This window comes from Lemur catta, chromosome 26, assembly GCF_020740605.2.
Source record: "Lemur catta isolate mLemCat1 chromosome 26, mLemCat1.pri, whole genome shotgun sequence".
NCBI lineage: Eukaryota > Metazoa > Chordata > Mammalia > Primates > Lemuridae > Lemur > Lemur catta.
In genome coordinates this window covers 5,278,893-5,302,316 of record NC_059153.1, presented here as the reverse complement: position 1 = coordinate 5,302,316, position 23,424 = coordinate 5,278,893, and the positions used below count along the sequence as shown (strand labels likewise).

Sequence of the window (23,424 nt, the reverse complement as noted above, 5' to 3'; positions counted from 1 at the left end):
TTTTTTAAAAATTTTAATTAGAAGGTGGAAGTGCAAGAAAGAATATATCCAAAGCAATAGTTTGGTTTTATAACAATTACACTGTATTTATTCCCGATATTTTCACAAGAAGTGTTACAGCAGGTACATCTGACCAAGTTTCTAAAACTTGCTAGTTCTTGTCCTCTTTCTTTAAGAGAAATAAAGTTTTTGTTTCTTAAAATAGACTTGAATAAGTTCACAATACTGCCATTCTTTAAAAAAGCTGAGAAAGCATTTTTTATTTGTTTAAAATTTCTAAGGAATTGTGTGGATAATTTAAATACTAACTCCATACATATAAAGAGTATTTAATATTATACATTGTTTCTCACTTTGATATATAGGTTTAAGCATTTGCTTTTTCTGATGGTCAAAACTTAACTCTGTTGGTATTTTTAAGCACTCTAGGAATCGCCTTCTTACTCATAAATTGAACCTCTTGTTACACCCAGAGGGCAGAATTGGGATTGGAAGCAGAATTGATAATCTTCAAGATATCATAGCCTTGGGCTTTTCTAGATGCCTGGTCTTTGCCAGTTTCTTTGACTTGTCAACAAAAGGCTTAGGTCACCCAGTGATATCACACATCATTGCTAACTTGAAATTTATTGTTGGATGTCATTTATCCAATGTATTCGCATGCCAAAATTGCCATTTTCTGCTAAAAGGAAGGAATGCTCATGGACCTTGGCCAAAGAAATTCATCCATTCAAACACATCACACACGCTAATGCAGTGCTGTGCTAAGTAAAAGAGCAATGAATCCCTTAATTAAAACATTGTCTATTTGGGTAAAGAATCTCAACCAAACTCTTCTTGGTTGCCTTGGTTTTTGTTTATTTTTGCCCTAAATAGAAATATGATCCTAACACTAGGACTCATGTTTAGCAGAATTTACCTCTTAAAAGTGTAGATATTAATACTATATTGACTCAGTGGAACTCAAGTCAATTCTGTTCTTAATAGGCAATGATCACTTACTGTACAAAAAGGGTTACTGAAAAAGCTAAAACTATTTTAATTGTAGATAGAAATTAACATAGGAATAAAACATTTTGGTTTTTTATTATGTCAAAATCTTATGGGGGTACAAATGTTTTTGGTTACATGGATCACTTTTGTTATACTTGAGACAGGGTTATAAGTGTGCCCATCACCCACATAGTGTTCATTGTACCCCCTTAGGTAGGTTTTCACCCATCCTCTCCTCCCCCCTCCCCCCTCCTTGATTTCCACCCAGTTTTACTTCCCTCTGTGCACCTGTGCCCTCATTGGTTAGTTCCAGTGTAATAGCCAAGTATATGTAGTGTTTGTTTTCACATTCTTTAGATACTTCACTTAGGAGAATGGTCTCCAGTTCCATCCAAATGGCTGCCAAAGGCCTTAATTCATCTTTCTTCATGGCTGAGTAAGTACTCCATAGTACACATATACTACATTTTGTTAATCCACTCATGAATTGATGGGCACTTGGGTTGATTCCGCATTTTTGCAACTGTGAATTGTGCTGCAGTAAACATTCGAGTGCAGGTGTCTTTTGATAAAATAACTTCTTTTCTTTTGGGTAAATACCCAGTGGTGGGGTTGCTGATCAAATGGTAGGTCTACTTTTAGTTCTTTGAGTAATCTCCATAGTGTTGTCCATAGAGGTTGTACTAATTTTCAGTCCTACCAACAGTGTTCCTTGCTCTCTGTATCCATCCCAGTATCTATTGTTTTTGGACTTTTTAATAAAAGCCATTCTAACTGGGGTAAGGTGATATCTCATTGTGCTTTCAATTTGTATTTCCCTGAGGATTAGTGATGTTGAGCATTTTTCATATGTTTATCAGCCATTTGTCTATCTTCCTTTGAAAATCTTCTATTCATGTCTTTTGCCCACTTTTTAATGGGGTTGATTTTTTTTTTCTTGCTGATTTGCTTGCATTCTTTGTAGACTCTGGTTATTAGCCCTTTATCAGATGGGCAGCTTGCAAGTATTTTCTCTCATTCTGTAGGTTGTCTATTTGCTCTGCTCGTTGTTTCCTTAGTTGTTCAGAAGCTTTTTAATTTAAGGAGGTCCCATTTATTTATTTTTGTTGTTGTTGTGATTGACCCTGGGGTCGTCTTCAAAATTCTTTGCCTAGGCTGATATCTAGAAGAGTTTTTGCAACATTTTCTTCTAGAATTTTTATGGTTTCATGTCTTACATTTAAGTCCTTTATCTATCTTGAATTAATTTTTGTGAGTGGTGAGAGGTAAAGATCCTGTTTCATTCTTACACGTGACTGTCCAATTCTCCCAGCACCATTTATTGAACAGGGCTTTTCTCCAGTGTATACTGCTATCTGCTTTGTCAAAGATCAGTTGGCTGTATGTGGATGGTTTTATATCTGGGTTCTCTGTTCTGTTCCATTGGTCTATCTCTCTATTTTTGTGCCGGTACCATGCTGTTTTGGTTACTATCATAGTATAGTTACCCTTGGTTACCCTTGTAATATAGCTTAAAGTCTGGCAAAGTGATGCCTCCACATTTTTCCTCTTGCTTAAGGTTGCTTTGGCTATTTTGGTTCCTTCTGATTCCATATGAAGCGTAGAATTATTTTTTCCAGATCTGCAAAAACTGACATTGTTATTTTGATGGGGATTGCAGTGAATTTATAAATCACTATAGGTAGTATGGACATTTTAACAATGTTGATTCTACTGATCCATGAGCATGGTATGTTTTTCCATTCGTTTGTGTTATGTGATTTCTTTCCTCGGTGTTTCATAGTTCACTTTGTAGAGATTGTTCATCTTTTATCTTGGGTCTTTCATTTTTAAACCTTTTATTTTTTAAGTGAAGTCACTCAATTTTAATAGCATTTTGGGATTTGGTGAGTAGCTGAGCTTTGAAAAAAGTCTCTAGCTTTCTTCACCTTCAATCACAAACATTAGCTCTTTCCAATTCTGGACATCCAAATCCTGCCCCTGTGTCTATGTGGAGGGATTATGAGAAGTTGCCACTCTGGAAGAAAAATGTCTTAATTCTCATTTGTGTTTGACATGATAAATGGCGATTCAAATACTTAAATGGTTGCAGAAACTTTCTGAAAAAAAAAATGAATATATATACTTTCTTGAAAACTTTACTTTATTAGAGAATCTAGCCCAAGTGTGGAAAATTTAAAATCACTGTTTATCAAAACTGGCTAACAATAAGCTTACTAGAAAAAAAACAACAATGATCAGTAAATACCTACACTTAACATTCTTAACCCTGGGACAGAATTTTAAGGTCCAGCTTGATGTAAGTTAAATCCCTCGGTTTAATAATATAAAAACAGTCTCACATTTTAATACATTGTTTTCACACTCATATACACATACAAAAGTTGGGAGGCTCGTCTTAGAAACACGTTTATATAATGTGAAATATAATCTGAACAAAAATTTTATTACAACACTTCTCTATTTTAAATCATGTTTATTATTTAAATTTGTATCACAGTGGAGATTAACTTAGGCTTAATCATCCAGTCAGTGCCTACTGTCAACATCATCAAATTCCAAGAAAGTAAAATCAACTCATTCATACACTCCCATTACCACCCCACCACTCATTGCCTGTGTTTTTTTTTCCCTTTTAACGGCAACATTGTGATAAGATTGTGAAAAGGTATAATGTAGGCTTCTATGCATAATACCATTTCTTCAAGTATCAGAGCACAGTACATTTGTCTGCACTGCATTATAGAAAACTACTTGTGACGTTATTTCTATGTATAGGAGAGTGGCTCCTGGTGGGTGCGGAATGACATTGTCACAGTGTATGACAAGGATTTACAGCATTCTAGAATTTTCACAACTTTTCCAAGTTAGTGAATGCCATTAGGTAAATGTTGTACTTGTCTACTCTCAGCTGTCAGATGCGGGATTTCCGACTACAGATAAATAAAGCATACAGGCAACCTATGTAGTGCAAAGGCTAAGTAAACAGAATGACGTGGAATAAACTCAGTGGCCAATTAGTACGTGGTTCAGCAGGGAGGTTCTGATCTGATGTCTGTGGCGTGCATCCCTGTTCTCAAACAAATACTGTCACTATTCCACGTCAGCCACGACAACTGGAAAAGGCTGCTGAGGGGGAAAGTAGGAATTCATCTTCATAAACCACTGGTACGCGATTTCTCTGTTGCTTCTGTATATCATGTAGTCTGATTTGTTAAGATCTCAAACCTCTCTAGACAAAGCAGGTACCAATAAGAATTGCAAATATTCCATTTAAAAGAATTAAAAGTTGGCACCTATGTAACATAGATTATGTGGCCTGGACAATAAAAGGGATGAGGAACATGGTGTTTTTCTTTTAAAGTTAAAATTTTGGAAATGAAACACCTGAACATTCCAAATAGTTACACAAACATTCAAACAATGGCCCTGTTTAAAAATGCCACATAACAATAATCTTCAATACTTTGAACAAAAGTCAGATTTGCATTGTCTTAATTATACATTAACATCATGTTACTCATTAAAATGAAATAGAAAAAAAACTATAAAATTCTTCCATAGGAAAATTATCAGTAGTGGGAAAACAAAAGTAAAATGTGACAACCAATTTATACAATTACTTAATTACATATTTTCCCCTAGAAGTGTCCATGGTCTGTAAGAAAAGGAAAACAAAATCAGAAAAACAAAACAACTAAAACAAAAAGTACAAAAAACTGTGCCATTTATCTTTTCATTTTCTTCCTCTGCATCCAGTTTTGAGGGAAAAATGTTCTTTCATGGTAGCGTTCAGAGTTCATATATATTAAATGCTAGAAGAGAAACATTTGGATCCTATCTTTCTATTTCATTCTTGAACGTGTGTTGTACCCTCAACAAATATAACAAGCAGCCACTAAAAATTCTCTTAATTAGGAGACACGCACACATACACACACAAATCTTATTAAGAAAACGAAACCATTCCTTATCTGGGATACACACACATCAAGATTTAAAACTAAGGTCTGACGTGGTCACTTAGGCGATTTAAATAATTAAGGCTTCTAAAAGGTTCAGTGCCGAAACTCTCTGTATCAGTATTTGAACAAAATGCATTTTTGCATTTTAGGTTTGTGCTTTTATAGCCATCTTAATTCCACAGAATTTCATTAGTAAGATCTGATAAGGGCGTGTTAGGAGTGTTTACTGCTGTTTTACTTTTAGTAGCTGTTAGACTAAATAACAGTGATACAAATTCAATGACTGAACAGATTTGTTCCTATTACCTGGGTTGTTGGCTCATTTCACCTTCTTTTCGTGTTTAATGTGGCCATTTCTTTTGTACTTGCCATTGAGGATCCCATTGTGGTAATGTCCGTTAACTGCGCTATGCTTACTTCTAGACCACAGGCTTTTGATTTTTCTGTAGATAAATTTTGTCACCCGGGACAAGAGGAAGTAAAACAAGGCAGCACCAAGCAAAAGCACAAAGGCAATGTCCAGTAAGAAATACTGACAGAAAGAGATTTGGTGGACCGTGGCCCGCAGGTGCTGGGCTCCATCGTGACGGAGAATGTAGTCTATCCAGTAGACAGTGCGATTGACAGGGTGGCCCGGCTGATCCTTGTGAATTTCCGAAAGTTTCCGGGCTCTCTGACGGTAGCTGTGCGGTGAGGGCAAAACACAGAATGATCATGTTTATACACAGTTCTGTATTTGTGGATCTCTCAATTTGAAAATGGGGAAAATCAACAACGATCCTTTATTAAGCATCTAGCGTGTACGGACATAGTATGTTTCAAGCTCTTAACACTATCTTATGTTAACCCAATAAAAGGAATTTTAAACTAAAGGAAATGAAAATCAGAGACTAAGTTGATTATGAGTAAAAAGTTAAGATTTGAATTCAAGTTTTTCTGACAGCAAACCCTATGCTCTTTTTACTCTATACCATGCATGGTCTTTCTTGCCATTTTTTTTTTTTTTTTTGAGACAGAGTCTCACTCTGTTGCCCGGGCTAGAGTGAGTGCCGTGGCGTCAGCCTAGCTCACAGCAACCTCAAACTCCTGGGCTCAAGTGATCCTCCTGCCACGGCCTCCCGAGTAGCTGGGACTACAGGCATGTGCCACCATGCCCGGCTAATTTTTCTCTCTACATGTATTTTTACGTGTCCATATAATTTCTTTCTATTTTTAGTAGAGACGGGGGTCTCACTCTTGCTCAGGCTGGTCTCGAACTCCTGAGCTCAAAGGATCCGCCCGCCTCGGCCTCCCAGAGTGCTGGGATTACAGGCATGAGCCACCGTGCCCAGCCGCCATATGTTTTTAATTAAGGAGTCTCAACCTGCAAGGGAAGTAAATTGTTTAGATTCTTTTAGAATTCATTAGATTGAAGGATGGAGTAAAATATGCAGAATTTTGTTCTACCACTATTTTTTTAATAATGACATTTAATTTTGTTTCGAGTTAAAATAACATTAAATAATGGCAAGAGAATGAATATTTATTAAACAGATAAAAGGGGGTTGAGAAACACTACTAAGTATGGAGACACATATATGCAGCGTATATTATAGGTATGTATGCATATATGTATAAAGAAATCACTCTCTTAAATGGTTAATTCAAAAACCAGTTAAAGATAATCACAAAAGTGACAAAATGTAAACAATTTAAAAATACGTAACTGCACATTTGTGTGCCAATCTTTGACAAATGACCAAAGCCCCCTTTGCATAAATCCGTGATTGGGGCTTGTATTGTTCAGACCCAAAAAATAATTGCTAACTGGAGAGATTATAAAATGTTACTATCACAGAAGATACAGCTCTTGAGTTGTGCCTCGGAGGAACAAAAGTCTGGATGTGTGAAGCCTCGATAGGCCAAGGGATGAGTGTGGACTAAATCACTGAGGTGGGAGAGTGAGAGTATGCCCAGAAAAAATTCCTTTGTGTGAGGGGTGTCTGTTTAGACATTAGACTGGAAGAAGACGAGTTTTGCTCATGGGTGTTTTGAATGGTAAGATACGTAGCTTAGTTGGAGCCATTAGAGGAGACAGACGGGCTGTCAAGCCAGAAAGGACGATACTGATGGTGGAAAATCCATTCAAAAGACCTCAATAATGGCCCAAGAGAAACTGCCAAAAAATGGTAGTGGAGTTAAACAGACAGTGGGAAATGCTGGGGTAGAAGATTCGGCAGGGGCTAAAAGTGAAGGGAGAGGGAGGAATCGGATGTCACTGCCATGAATGGCTCACAGAGGAGTCGATTTTTTTTTTTTTTTTGAGACAGAGTCTCACTTTGTCGCCCGGGCTAGAGTGAGGCCGTGGCATCAGCCTAGCTCACAGCAACCTCAAACTCCTGGGCTTAAGCGATCCTACTGCCTCAGCCTCCCGAGTAGCTGGGACTACAGGCATGCGCCACCATGCCTGGCTAGTTTTTTTCTATATATATTTTAGTTGGCCAGATAATTTATTTCTATTTTTAGTAGAGACAGGGTCTCGCTCTTGCTCAGGCTGGTCTCAAACTCCTGACCTCGAGCGATCCTCCCGCCTCGGCCTCCCAGAGTGCTAGGATTACAGGCGTGAGCCACTGCGCCCGGCCCAGAGGAGTCGATTAACAGGACACAGACACAGACACACACGACACGGGGCAGGCGGGGAAATGACTGGGGCTGGGGAGGAAGGAAAGGCGAGGTCCACGAAGCAGCTGGGAAATGAAGCTGGCGCCACCCGATCGCAGCACCTGATGAAGAACCAACTAAGGTATTAATGACTCATTTGCTGACACTTTTTTAAAAATAATTTCCCTCCAGACCTACACATTAAGCTTTATCAAACACAAGAACAAATCTGAGCCCCAGTGAACAAAGGTTATCAGGAGTGAGGGAAAGAGCAGGCCCGGGTGCTGACTCCCAAGTGTCTCCTACAGTGACATCGGATGACAATGCAATTAGCAGGCCCATTTTTTCCTCTCCTCAATGCCTCACAACAAAATTGGAGTTATATAATAAACCCAGTTTATTATATTCAAAGAGTGTCAAAACCTCACCCAAATGTTAAGAGGTCACCCTCACCTTGCTCTGTAATTTATCGTGATTTCTAAAATGGCAAAAGAAACCAGAAACTTTCTATGATTCCATTTTGTAAGAAAATGCTTATGGGGTAAAAAAGGCATCTGTAAAACACAGAAATGAAACATGGTGTCTAAGAAAATAAAATCCAACCTTCCATTTTAGCAAGCATGGAGGAGGAGGATAAAAACAATCTTCGTCCTCAGGTACCTTGATGTCACTGCACATAAACAGATTAAAGAGTTCGTTCTGTGGGGACTGTGACTTCTGGCACTGTTGAATAAATGACGCATATGGAATCCAACAGGTTCACTTGGACCTGGATCACTCTGTAGCACACAAGCCCACGAAGCCTCTCTCTGCTTACCTGAGTATCGATAAGGACTTTCATCAGTCAGACCGTTGGTCCTACCTAGGAGAAGGCTCTAAGCCAAACTGCTTACTAACCAGTCCAATTTTACAGAACTCTTGTGTTCGGAGGAGGTCTATGGATCCACTCCACAGATAAGTTCTGAAGCAGAATGCTTGTCCTTTCAGCACAGCTGGCTTTACAATTCAAAATTCCTTCTGATGATATACTGTGATGTATATATTTATCTGCTTTAACAATAACTAAAACCTTACCTGGGATCAGTAATGACTTTCACCAATGCGTCATAGAGCTCTTCCTCAGTGACTGTCTTCCACTGGAGCAATATCCCCATGCCTTTCGCCTGGACTCTGGTCATCGTGTCATAATGGTCTCCAAAGAGTGGGATGCCCACGACAGGGACACCATGATACATAGTCTCAAAGATACTGTTCAAACCACCATGGCTCAGGAAGGCTTTGATATTTGAGTGCCCTAGAGAAAGACAGGAAAGAAAACAACTTACAACATCATTACTCCAGAGGAGAGATTTTCTCCAGAAATAGTGCAGATTAAAAATTAAAAATCGATAATACAATTACCATAGATTTCAGAGACAGGAGTTCTAAAGGCATCATCTCACTGATTCCTGTTCTATGACAATTAAGTTACTTGGTATATACATAACTACCTGACTTGTATATGTCAAGTAAAAGCCATTTATAGGTAGCTGAAATGTATAGCTTTAAGTAGTAATTTTAGAACTTTCTCTTGAACACAATCGCCTGACAAACAGCATGTATTTAAATGGGCAATAATTAATAGGAAGCCAAACAATACCAGAATGGAAACATATGCCACTGAAAGAGATATCTATTTCCTGACTTCCCAAGCATTTATCTATATTAAAGTCAAACACACTTTACTAAAAAAATATGTAAAAATGTAGGGCTGGATTCCAGAAGTCCATGAAGAGTTAATTTGCTTCTCCAGGGAGGAATGTTAAATAATAATCACTATTTATAACATTCAAATTCCATCAGCATCCATGTTTCACAATTTTATGGCTCAGTTTTACATTTTAGGTATACAAACAAGTAGAGACATCCATAAAAATCAGTTGTGAGAGATGGGACATCACGTAACATCTAGTTGCCATGGGAATAAAAGGGGTAATTTGTCAAAATTAATGAGGTAGTTTAAAACCCATTTTTGTTCTCCTAGTAAACAGCCTACATTTCATAAAAGGGATTCAAAGACTTGCATAAGAAGTATAAGAAAAAATGTACTCCACATGGGAAATGAATTATTGGTCATAAAGGAATTAGAGATTGCAGATATACAAATCTTTTAAAATATACACATTCCAGGTACAAAACTACGTGTGTGCATCATGATCCCAGCGGGCATCCCCCCTCTGAAGAGGAGGGGAGTGGTGTGAGGGGAAGACACTGATTTGGTTTCTATTTCCCATCTGGGGGGAATCTTCTGATCATAATTGTAAGCCATTAGAGGACACAAGTGTCATGCCCAGAGTTTACAGGGACATTCATCTTGGAGAAGTCGGAGCACCGAGACAGTGAGGAACTTGGAGGAGCCATGGACTTGGGGGGTGTTGAGCGTGGACCTTGCTTAGCACCCCACAGTAAAAGACAAGCAAACAAACAAAACGCATATGCAATAAAAATTTGGATGCTCCTACGTTGTGTCGCACGGTTGCACTGAATAGCTGACAGTCAAGTTACCTTATTTAAATTTCCTGCTTCGTTTTTACCTTCTATGGAATCTGAAGTCATAATAGTAAAGACACGAAAGATTACAAAACATACAAGTATCAAGAAAGGTAAATTGCCTTGTGTTCTTTTTTCCCCTCAGTTTTATCATTTATAGAATATTTATACTACACGAAAAGAAATTATATACATAAATAAAATTCTTTACTGGTTTTTAGTAGCATCATTGTAGCTTCTAGAAAAATTTTAAAAGCCTATTCTTAAGAGTGCAATTTAAAATTAAAACTACTTTTATATAATATTAGGTGTTAGTATTATGGAATTAATGGTGCTAAATATTGCCAAAATCAATAAACCTTTTTATAATTTCCTTAATAAATATATTAAAGAATGGCATATTTTCCTAGAAATTTAATGACTAAATCTTTACATTTTTTACTATCTATGCTTATTGAACATGGAGTTAAATTAGTTAAATTCAAATATACTTAAAAGATATGCATATAAAAATTATTTTGAGTTGAGGCCTATAATCCCAAGAAATAAATCAAAATAAATAATGCTTCAAAAATGCCTGGTGAATTAGGAGGAAAGAGGCAGATGACCCGATTAAAATTAAAATAAATCAATTGTTCCCCTGGCCTTCTGCTTCTCTTTGGTTTCAGACAAATGAATAATTTCTAATTTCTCTTGGTTCTCAGATAAATCTGTAATAAAGCTATAACCCAAATTTGCATTTTCATTGTTTTAATTTTATTACTTTTACCTGATTAGCCTAATCAGGAATAGCTTTATTCACTACTAATTTATATAGTTTATTAAATATATTTTCCAGATAGTTAAAGTTGGTGACTGGTCTAAAAAATTTAATACATAATCCCAAATGATTACGGTTTTACAATAAGTAAAGATCTGAAATGTCGGCCTGGAATTTAAAAGCTGAGATATTCAATAAAAATAGAATGACCAAAAAGCATCAAAATGCTGGAAAAAAAAAAACCCAGAATGACTATCATAAACTACCTACATATTGTACAATGTTCTCAAGTAAAAAAAAAAAAAAAATCACATTTACATAATTAAAATCTAACAGCCAAGTAAGTACCAAGATGTCACTGACTTACCAAGCAGGTCATTTTGTGGTAACCATTCTATGAGCTTAGTGTTGTTTCCTAGATTCTTTGGTTTGGGTCCAGAAAACCTAAAATGTACAACAGAAAAATAAAATCTTTCAAAAATCAAATCTTATACTATGGGCTCTCTGGTTAAAATATCAGATTTAAAATAAATGTTACATCATCTTTTGTTGATAATCTTAAGAATAAAGCCATGCTTCAGTAACAATAAAAATTTGACTATATTTCCTTTTTAGAGACAGGGTGTCACTTTGTCACCTAGGCTGGCGGGCAGTGACAGTGCACTGCAACCTCCAGCTCCTGGGGTCTCAAGCAATCCTTCCAGCTCAGCCTCCTGAGTGGTTACTAGAGGCATGCACCACCACGCCCAGCTTATTTTTTATTTTTTGTAGAGTCAGGGTCTCGCTTGTTTCCCAGGCTGGGCTTGAATTCCTGGCCTCAGCGATCCTTCTGCCTTGGCTTCTCGAAGTGCTGGGATTACAGGTGTGAGCCACCACACTCAGCCTAAATTCTAATTAAAAAAAAAAAAAACAACTTTCATGGATTGAAGGATGAATAAGAAATGATTTGCTTATACAGAAATCTCATTTTCCACCGGCTCGTTTCACCTGTACACATACACAGAGATGACAAAAAAGCAACCAAACAAACCAATGCCGGAAGTCACTCCCCACCATCACGGAGGAGCTGGAACATGAAGGGCCAGGGAGGCCACCACTAGGCAGCCGGTGGCCCTAATCCTTGCCACCCAGAGCCTGGGCGAGCACACAGGTATTGAAAGAAGGAAGAAAGTACTCTCTATTAGCTTGGCCCCAGAGATGGGAGTTCTGTGGAGCAAAGAACATAATCAGGCTGTTCCCTGTGTCTCATCTTTAAAAGACAAACCATAAACATGCTTAACAATGGAAAGAATGACAAAAGAGTCCGAACTGAGCACACACTGTCCTAAATAAAACAGGAGAGGCGCTTTCTGGGTTAAATCTAAGAGAAGAAACCCAATGAGACTAGAATCTGAAGGGAAAAGTCCTGAGCAGTTAGAATAAAATATGTATCCATTTCGTAGGTCAGACTAATTCTTGTTCAGTTATTACAAAGGGAGAATCTATATTCCTTGCAATGGCTTGAGAGACACTTTATTCTAACTGTGGTAGAAACTGTGGGACCCATGTTTTTCACAACTCTTCCCCTAGAGCCCAACAGTGGTGGTATAAATACGTGCTAAATGAAGTGTTCAGGTCTGATTTTTGAACACCAGTTTGGAAATTCCAGAGACAGACATGTGTTAGTGCCTCCCGAAGGAAGCTGGGATCAATCCATGGGTCGATCTTAACCAATGTTAACTGCTAAGTTACTGTGTTTTTAAAAGCCTGGTTTCTTAAATATATCAAAAGTATTTGTGAAAGAGACAAAGTGGATGTCTAACAGAGTCCATGAAATATTTTACCTATTTATTCCTTCATCCATCATTGTCTACCTCATTCCAAAACTGATTTGAAGGAGTATATAGAAAGGCATACAATTATAACTAAAGTTTTTACCATGACAATAAATAGCAGAGTAACTGAGGGTAGAATATAGAAATGTATCCAACACAAGGATACATCATCCGAAATCATATCTTCTTTTTATGCTATAAGTCACAGGTCTCTTTATCTGTCATAGTCTTATGAATTAATTCCCAGATTTCAATACACTAAGGAACAAAACGAAAAGTCAGGGGCATCCTGCTAATTTTGCCAGGGACTCCGCGTGCTATTCTGTAGTGGGACCTGTGAGCTAACCAATGGGATACTGAAAATCAACAGCAAAGGAGCCACCTGCATTAGTACCTTACCTCCAAATCACCTTCTGAGGCAGCCTCCCCAGGGCTCCTGCCAGTTTGTGAGCGATGTCTTCCGACAGATACTTGACGCCGGCTCCAAAAGATACCAGGACAAAGCCATGCTCAGTAGCACCATTTACCCACCTTTGGAGATCCTGTAAATCGAAACATCGCAGTTAATTTTGTGAAGAACTGCATAGTTCATAATCAGTATCACCATCGACAGCACACAGTTTAAAAAAAAAAAAAAAAACAACTTTAGGTAATTTTCTTAAACAATTAGAAAGATGAGGATATGGTATTTCGCACTAACTGCTTTTGTTTAAAATATTTCATCTGACAACACTAACTGAAACAAGAAGAGCATATGGTTTACTTGGTGAGATCAATACGTAATAACAAACCAAAAAAAAAAAAAAAACAACTCAGTAGCTAATGGCCTAAGTCTCAGACAGAAGTCAAAAAACTGAAAATGATGTTTGATGCATGGTCAGATAAATATGTATGAGGATACAAGCAAAAGACGTGGATTGAATATACGACAAATCAGTCACACTGGCAAAAATCAGTGTCTTTGACAAATTTTGGTCAATATGATTTATTTGTATTGAAAATGAAATCAGTTCACTTTAAGGGACACCACCTTGCTTTATTTTATTCTACAAGCTTGTTTTGTAATGGTACAGCTATAACACAAGGCACAAGCTTGTTTTTAATGGAAAGTCATCCCTTTGAATGAATCTTTGCCAAAGACACTGAGCTTCAATTCCCCATAGGAAAACTAGGAATAATAAAGCCACGGCACTTGGAGGAACATGCTAATTCCACTGTAAGGACAACAAACTTGCTGTCCATTTACACGGACAGCATGATACACCTAGTGCCACAACACAGTCACGAAAGCAGGGACCTGACTCACTCTGTGTGCACAACGTGCAGAGTGAGCTGTCGTGTTACAGCAGCTGAGGGGTACCCCGCAATACGGAGAATCTTCCCAACAGAATCCCTGTGCAGCTTAATTAAGCACTTAAATGGAACATTAAGCCTAAGTTTTCTTTCCTTTTTCCCCTTTCTTTTTATCACATAAAGAAATTTGTGTTACCTTGCTGTATTGCAATCATTCCTAGCAGGGGATGGGGAACCGCATTTTATGCCCCAAATTAAGTAGTGCCGCTATGTGACCAAGAGTGGCGATGGCATAGCTACATCCTTCTAGCTACTGAGTAAAACAGCCTGTAATCATTTGGTAACGAAGAAAAACTGACCAAAACACTTTATAGTCTAAGAGAATCTATTTATGGAGGGTTATACACACTACCTCCAACTTATGATTTTTCAACTTTACGATGGTGGGAAAGCCATACACATTCAGAAGAAATCGTGTTGAATTTTGACCTTTCCCGGGGCTAGAGACAGGCGGTACCCATACTCTGTCTCAAGATGCTGGGCCGCAGCAGTGAGTCTCGGGTCCCAGTGTCGGTCACACCATCACGAGGGTCAGTGACCAATACTCTACAGGGCACTGTGTTGCCAGGTGATTCTGCCCAACTATAGACAAATGCAAAGTGTTCTGAGCATGCTTAAGGTAGGCCAGGCTATGCTATGATGTTGGTATGTTGGGTGTGTTAAATGCACTTCACCTTCAATGCATTCAACTTAACAATGGGTTCATCAGGACATAACCCCATTGTAAGTCAAGGAACATCTGTATATAAAACAAAGAGAGGCTGTATCAACTTTGCATTAAAGCTTTTAACTTATATTCTGCTACATTTACCAAGAACATCACAGGTGCTGACAATTTTATGGTGTTATCTGTGGATTCAAAGTAATGAACAAGAGCAAACTGATTTAAATTTTTAATTGCATGGATGTACGTAAATATAAATGCATGGTAGAATGATTTGAACGCATATGGTGTATTTAAATACCATACATAGCCTTTACTGATGCGGAAGGGAACAGAAAAAAAAATTGTACTCATCATGGCTTCCTTCGGGAAGAGTACTCAGTACCTTTAGAAGAGGGCTCAGAAGGAGGAGTGAGGCCCCAAGGTGATATCCGGACTGCTACTTCCTGGCTGGAGGGGCAAGGCCAGAGCACAGGGAGGGAGGGACGTGACCCTCCCACGATCCCTAACCTTCCCATGTTCGGTGGGATGGATGTTTTATGAGAACATCAAGCACGCTGGGTTTTGGGTTCGGTTGAGGAGGGCGACATTCAGGAGGTGTGAACAATCCAACAGCCAGAGGCTGAAGGGCTGGTAAATTCACTGACCTCATGGCAAAGACTTTGCAAACGGAGCTTCACAAAAAGTATGCCTGGGTCTCCAGTGGGCTGGGAGGTATCTACATGGCCTACGCATACACAGATGGTAGTTTCTGGAATTTAAGACCTCCTCAATTAAAAAGTGCAAACTGACATAATAACAGCTTTTCAAAAAAACCTAATAAATATATGCAATGTAAAAAAAAGTCTCAATTCCAGAAATTTAACACTAAAAAATAAAGGCACTTTAGAATCCTCCTGCCTCTGAGTAAACATCAAATTAAAAAACTGGGCTAAGAAAGTTTATTTACAATAACAACAAAAATCCGTAAAAACCTAAGAGTAAACCTAACAGAAATATACAAAATGTACATGAAAATACATGAAAACTATGCTAAAAGACAAAAAAAGGAAACCTGAATAAATGGAGAGATGTAACACATGCCTGAAGAGGAAATACTAATCTTATAAAATGCTTTTTTATAAAATTTAATGCATTCTCAGCCTACACTCCATGAGGATTATTATGGAACTTGGAAAGATGAGTCTAAAACTCATCTAGACAAAAAAAAAAAGTAGAAAAAAGGACAAGAAAATTTTGAAAAAGCACAGGTAGAGTTTGCTCTTCTGGATATTAAAATGTACTCGAGTCCAGAGCCATTGCAATGAGTCCTCAGCGTTGGCAGAAGGGACTGAACAATGAAGGTGGCCGACAAACTACCATGCAGTTAGGATCTGAGAAACTTCATCAGCAGGGAAAGGAGTCGCCAGCTAACTGATTTAGGAAAAAAACGAGGTTCTATCCCTCCACTAGTATAAATCACAGACGTATGAATGAAAAAGTTAGACTGAATTAAAATATATGAAATACTTGAAGAAAACACAAAAGAATACTTTTATTGCATTTGGGTGGGGAAGGTCTTCCTAGGGCAAGCCACAGACCCCAGAAGTCATGAAGAGAAGATGGTTAGATCTGACTACAAAACAATTAAACTTCTAAAGTATGAAAGACATTTTAAAAAATCAACATAATAATAAACAGACTTGCAAGAATATTTACAACACATAGAATAAAGGATGAATACTACAACAAAATAGTGCAGGGGAGAAAACCCACTAACACTTGGGAAAACAATTCATGGATGGCAACTAAATTGCATAAATATAGAAAGATGCTTCACCTCACGTGACTAACCAGAAAAACACAAATTCAAATTGTTTTCATATAGTCTATACAGTACTCTATTAGATGATGTCAATATACTATCACTTAATTCATTTTACCTTAAATAACTGAATTTGACATTTACCTTTGAAGTATTACTGTTTTATAATTTTCTTTCAATGGTTTTTGTTTATCTGCTAGAAGGACGAAATATCTTTTCTTAAATGGCCTCTGGGTTTATGATTTTATTTAAGCAAGTCTTTCTCACTTCAAGATTATCTTTTAAATGGTCCGTATTTAATTTTAGCAATTTTATAGTATCAGTTCTTTCATGTTTTAAACTTTCATCCACGCATAATTTTCTTTGAAAAGATCTGTCCTGGTGGCAGCATGTGACCCAAACCTACTCCTTTCTCTCCCCCAAGAGTGGGAGCCAGAGGGCTCTAGTGCAGCCAAGAAACCAATAACAAACCCTATGTCCTCTGTGAGCCCCACCACTCTGATGGAAAGAACGCCTGGATGCTGAGAGAATCCTACACAGAGAGGATGAGGGGAGAAGAAGGGGGTGGGTGCTGGGGTTACTTTTCTTGTTCCCAACGCCAACATCAATAGGCATCCTTTCCCATTTTAATGTTTCTGATAAATGAATGTTCTGCCTTGGTAAGGTGGGCTGCAAAGAAAATACTTACTCTGCAAAATCGAGTACATACAGTAATAATGAACATTTTGACACAAAATGTTTTAAAAAAACATCTTGGGACATCAAATGTGATCTCTGCCTACTGCTAAGATAGTTAACCAAGACTTACTAAAAAAAAAAAAAAAAATTACTGGAAATATAAGTCATCATTAAAAAAAAAAAATGCGCCAACCATTGTTTTCACTGATTTGTTTGGCTGGAGGTTTGTGTCAAACCCCAATTCCACAATTTGCTGTATAACTTTAGTTGAGTCGCCTACTCTCTCTGAGGCCCAGCTTCCTCATGTCTAAAAATGCTGATAATACTTTACAGGGACATTGTGAAGATTAAATGAGATTAAATACATAAAAGTGCTTTGTCAAATAAAAACTACCCAGTTCTTTTCCCTAGCCAGAATGTCTGATAAATAATGCATAGATTGTGGACTGAAATGATATCCACTTTGAGAAAAGGAAAAAAAAAAGTCATTCTGCACCAAAATATTTTCACTCAGTTATATTTTGTTCACCATGTTATAGATTCTTCAGAATACAGATGGTTAAAATACATAAATGAGAAGTAGTACAAAAAATATTTTACATGTACCATCAAATCTAGCTGTCAGTTTTGCAGAAAACTCAACTGAATTCCCAGATTGGGGTTTAAGCAACAATTAGCCTAAAGAAGCAATAGAGAGATCAACGTCAAGGTGATGATTCTATTTTTTAAAATCTCAGAAGATGCTTTTATTAACACAGTGAAAGTTCAGGAAAATGAAATAAGCACCTAGAAGGATGTATTCATTTCCACTGAGATTCTGCAGTACTTGCTTTTCTTTCTCATAAAGCTTTTAATTGTTACCAGTTCTTACAATGAAAAGTGGTAAGCAAAATTTGAAACCCTGATTTGACTTTGAAAAGAGTTAAATTTTCAAGGTTCTTAAGACCTTCAAGAAACTGCACATAGGCAGCAAGAATATCCCAAGGATATGATCATGGCAAGGTGCCGAGGTGCTACGGAAGCTAACCACTGGATAGAAAAAAGGACAGAAATACTAAACAAACAGAGGTGAAACTCTCACCAGAAAAGAAAAATATTAGTCCATAATGACATTTAAAGTTTTTTTAGGTTAGACAAGGAAATTGAGAATCCAGAAGTTTGGGGAGAATGGAAGAGATTTGAACATACTTATTTGCCATCGAGAATGAGAAGAGAGGTGTAAAGTAGAGAAAGAAGAGACCCTCAGTACTTACTTATTTTAATAAATTAAGAAAGCTAAGAGTAATCTAAATCCTTAAAAGTATAAACAATAAGCAAATTGCTTTATTTTTCCATTCAGTTAATTAGATAAGTAAGACTGTCTTTTCCCTAGCATGTAAGAGAGTTGATTGGGCACTTTAAAGAAATGTCTCATTTTTACATTCAAGTTTAACTACTAAATTGTGATCTGCCTAGACAAAGTAAAGGCAGGCCTGCCAGCCAGTCTACCTGTCTGCCCACCCTCCTTCCAGAGAAGACTAAAATAGAAACAACCAACACTTTCTTTATGATAATCACAATGTTATATCATAGGGACATAGAGACTGATAAAGAATATTTACATAGCTTCGAAACCTGATCGATTACCAAGGTAAAATTAATAATGTGACAGGGAAGAAGCCTGGGACATAACACCTTGATCAAGTGATCAAAGTGGACGTCATCAATGATGGAAGACGTCGAAACCATGCACCACGTGATTGGATGCAATACGCAGGGCACAGCATTGCTTCTATGACACTGCTGCCGAGGGTGCGTCTCCTGAATCCAATTATGAGGAACATGAAATAAGCCCAAACTGAGGGACAGTCTATAAAACAGCAGACCTATAGTTTTCAACAGCATCAAATTCATGAGTCAAAACAAACAAACAAACAAACAAAAAAAACCACTGAATAAACTTTCAAGGAGGAGTCTAAAGACACATGGCAAATAAAGGCAATGCATGATTCTTAGAGGACACTGTAAGAGAATCTTGCAAAACTTCAAAGAGTTATGAGATTTAGGTGGTAGTCATACATCGTTGTTAATTTCCCAATCCTGATGCTCTGAATTATGGTTATGTAGGAGAACGTCCTTGTGTGTATGAAATGCATACGAATGTGTTGGCGGTTATAACGTATCATATAGGAAAATTACTCTCAGGTGGTTCAAACAGAAAACATCTTAGAACTGTGCAAATTTTCTATAAATGTGCTATTATTTTAAAAAATGTATTTTGAAGAGATTGTTATATTACAAAAGAAAGAAAATAAAAGGAATACAGCTTTCAATTTGACAGTTACACATGAGAAACATGGTTTACAAGCAACAGCCAATACCACCCATGAACAAATACCACTACCTGCAATAAGCCCCCATAACCAATGACGTTTGTTTCCAAACAGCTTACGGGGGCTTCTGTTTGCCTTTAAAAGCTCCCCCTTTCCCGAGCCCCCCCAGATGGGCCTACGGTCCACCCTAGCATGTGTATCCCCAGCATTGCAAACCCTGGCTATTCTTAAATAAACTCTGTTTTGGACAAAAAAAAACAAAACAAAAATACTTCAGAATTTTGGGATGCAAATTAAATCAATAAAATTTTATTTTATTGTGGGAAATAATCTAGATAGTCTATTAATTTTAAGTTTTAAATTTAAACTTCTCACCATCGATTTCAGCATCTGATTAACACACTGAACTGAAAATTAAAAACAAAAACTACATACAGGGAATTGGTAAGTAGTCTACTTGGTAAAAACAATCTAGGGAGATATATAAAGAATTAATCATACCTGAAAATTATGAAGCTGTAGCAAAAGACACAGGAATTATATTGTGAGGCAGGTTGTATTTTCTGCTCTCAGAACCTCCCCATCACGTGGGACTATGTCCACACTCCATAAACCTGGACTATGTCCACACCCCATAAACCCGGGCAGGTTCGTGACTTCTCTGATCAATGGAGTACAAAAGCAATACTATGTGACTTCCAAGGCTAGGTCATAACAAAGCGTACAGGTGCCAGCTGTTTCTGTCTGTCTTGGAACGTTCACCCTTGGTATCCAACCACCACACCATGCTATCAGTGAAACAGTGCAATGCGGAGAGGCCAGGTGCAGGTGTGGCAGCTAATAGACCAACTGAGATTTTAGCGAGCAGCCAATATAAACCACCAAACTTGTGACTGAAAGAGCTTGAAGATGACCCCAGCCACTAGCTCTTGAGTCTCCCAGCTGTGGGTCCAATTTGGAGCACAGAACAGTGGTTCCCACCCTTCCCTATCTGAATTCCAGACCTAGACAGAGTGATTCCCTATCTGAGTCTTGTATAGGCATAGTGAGTGGTTGCTTAAATGTCACTAGGGTGATTTTCCCAGCTCTAGGGACTGGCATGTCTCAATGTATCTTCATTCGGTTCCTCTCTGAAGAGTCACAAATGGATTTTAAAAACAAGACTAAGAGTTCCGCAGGAAGTCCCTGGAATTCTTTACTCAGAAAAGACCAGCAAGAATAGAAAGTTAACAGTCGCCAAACACCTACTTTGTAACCTTAAACACATCAAGTTATCTCTTCAAGGTAAATAGGGAAATGGCGGAGGCCTAATGAGACCAAAGAACCTAGTTCTAAGCCATGAATCTGTGGTCCTCATCAATATTTCAATAGAGAAAATGTTAATATTTACCAGGTATTTTTCCCAAATCATTCTGGTACTCACATTCCTTTCTGAAATCTACTGATATTACCAAAAGGGACAGAGTGCAGGGCCCCTTTTTTAATCTGCAGGCATATTCATTTCATTAATAATTCAATCAGTTAAACAGACTTTTATTGGTCACCTTCTACGTGCCAGGCACTTACTTGGTGCCAAGAATATAAAAGAGCAAGATATGGTTTCCTGCCCAGAAGTTCATAGTCCAACTCAGACTCAAGAGCTTACTGTCAGCTTATGAACATTACCTTTGCCTTATTTCCCCGTGTGCTGGGGAAATGGAGAGTCTGAAAATAAATCTCTGTAAATTATATCCCAGTTTCTCTTGATTTCAGAGTTGAATTTCCAAAGGAATAGTTTGGAGATAAGCAATTAATAGTTGTATGCTAATATTTCTAAACCAATTAGAAATACACACACTCAGTTCAATTAAATAAAGTGGCAAAAAGCCATTGCCAATTAAAGAATCCTTTTGTAAATTAAAGAAAATTTCTCCTTTTCTAATATTACAATACCAATATTTGGTGTTTCCAGAATATAAACCTATAGGAGGAAATAACAGTACATACAGAATTTGGCTAAAACAAGTCTAGTTCATAGCATTTCCAGAGTCGATCACTCAAACAGATCCTTCCAGGCCAATGACGGAATCAGAGTACACCTGAGTAAGCTTCTCCCAAATGCCTAACGCAGTACGTAGACAAAGACCAAAATGTGCAGTAAGATCATATCCTATGACTATGACCTCATGGATGTTTCCACTAACTCAAGTGTTTCTGTCTGGTGAGCATGAATAGTATATATGGTCAAGAAGGCAAGAGAAGTCTTTGACTAACTTTTGTAGGGTGAGTGACAAGACAACCTGTAAAACCAGGAACTGTGCCTTCTCTTCCATCTCACTCCCCATTTCCACAACTATTCAGGAAGTAAACTCCTCTTGTGCCAGAAAGTCAATGACCCAGAAGGGTGTGGGCAATGGTGCGATGATTCTGGGATGAGTAAGTTGGTCATCTCAGGGTAAGCGTTTATAACTGGGGCAGAAACACGCAGAGCCGTGGTCACTGTGCCTGCTAGACTGTGTACTCTTCCGTGTACTGCCTTATGTAAAGGCAATTTAAAAACAAATCTCATTCTCTGCCTGGATAGACAACAGGATGATCAGAATAAGAGAAAAATCCCAGTTAGACCCAGCAAAGACTATATAAATGAAGAATAAGTATCAGTTATCAAACATGGTTGTTTCAGGCTGCTAGGACCCTCAGCCTCCCTCCAGGCACTGCTATGACAAGACCGTTCCTTTCTCACATTATATATGACAGAGTCAGTTCTGTGAACCTAAAATTTGGATTTATCTGCGCTTCTACTATTCTAACACCATGACCTTTTTCCAATAATGCTATGTTCCTAGAGAAGTTTGTAGTAAAGTTATATCTTTGAATAAGCAGCCCAAAATATGCTTTCTCACCAATTTTTTTTTTTTTTTGAGACAGAGTCTCACTCTGTTGCCTGGGCTAGAGTGAGTGCCGTGGCTCCAGCCTAGCTCACAGCAACCTCAGACTCCTGGGTTCAAGTGATCCTCTGCCTCAGCCTCCCGAGTAGCTGGGACTACAGGCATGCGCCACCATGCCCGGCTAATTTTTCTATATATATTTTAGTTGTCCAGACAATCTACTTCTATTTTTAGTACAGACGGGGTCTCGCTCAGGCTGGTCTCGAACTCCTGACCTCGAGCAATCCTCCTGCCTCGGCCTCCCAGAGTGCTAGGATTACAGGTGTGAGCCACCACACCCGGCCCTCACCAATTTCTTTTTAACTCCTGGGCCCTCTCATAAAAGTTCACTGCCTAATCCCAAACAATATGTTTAAAAAGTCTTATTAAGTAATCTCCACTCAATGCCCAGTGCTCATGTTCTCAATATTAGTTTTTTTTTTCCCTAACTTTATTCATGACAAAGATCTTAAAATTTTCATTGGTCCAACGACCAACTGACATCCAAGACCCATCTGTTTCTTACCTCCTACCACACCAGGTCACTCTACACTCTTAGCTGACGCCGTCCCTGCCCACTCTGGTGACTTTGTTCATTTGATTCCCTGCGTGACAGGACTTCCATCAACCCAGCAAAGTGAGCTCAAATGCCACCTACCACAGCAATTCTTGTCTGACCACGCCAAGTTTAAGAATTTATTCTTTATTTCTCCTCTTTGACAGTACTTTATAGCTCTCTTATGGTACTGTTCATATTTGAATGAGTTGTAAAATTATTTGTATACATATATCATCTCCTTTAGGAGACGATAATTCCTTGAATTTCAAGGCACCCAAAACAGCGTACTGTCCATAATTCACGTACATTCAATAAAAATGAGCTAATATTCAGTTTTCATTGTTTTGCTAAATCAAACCAATATAAAAACCCAACTTATAAATGAGTTTCATCCAAAGGTTCATTTGTAAATTGTCTTTTCAGAAATCTATGTGTATTTTCCCAAAA

General features: G+C 38.0%; 1 protein-coding gene across 1 annotated transcript in view; it reads right to left on the bottom strand.

Moving 5' to 3' along the window:
* Nucleotides 1–3,452: 3,452 nt before the first annotated feature.
* The window catches only part of UGT8 (UDP glycosyltransferase 8), a 49,685-nt gene continuing 29,713 nt past the window's right edge, over nucleotides 3,453–23,424 (bottom strand). Inside the window, exons 2-5 of the mRNA XM_045537366.1 lie at nucleotides 13,101–13,243; nucleotides 11,255–11,331; nucleotides 8,673–8,892; nucleotides 3,453–5,641 (exon numbers count right to left, since the gene is read on the bottom strand). Coding sequence (XP_045393322.1) covers nucleotides 5,278–5,641; nucleotides 8,673–8,892; nucleotides 11,255–11,331; nucleotides 13,101–13,243 — 804 coding nt within the window. The 3' untranslated portion in view covers nucleotides 3,453–5,277. The remainder of the gene's footprint in view (nucleotides 5,642–8,672; nucleotides 8,893–11,254; nucleotides 11,332–13,100; nucleotides 13,244–23,424) is intronic.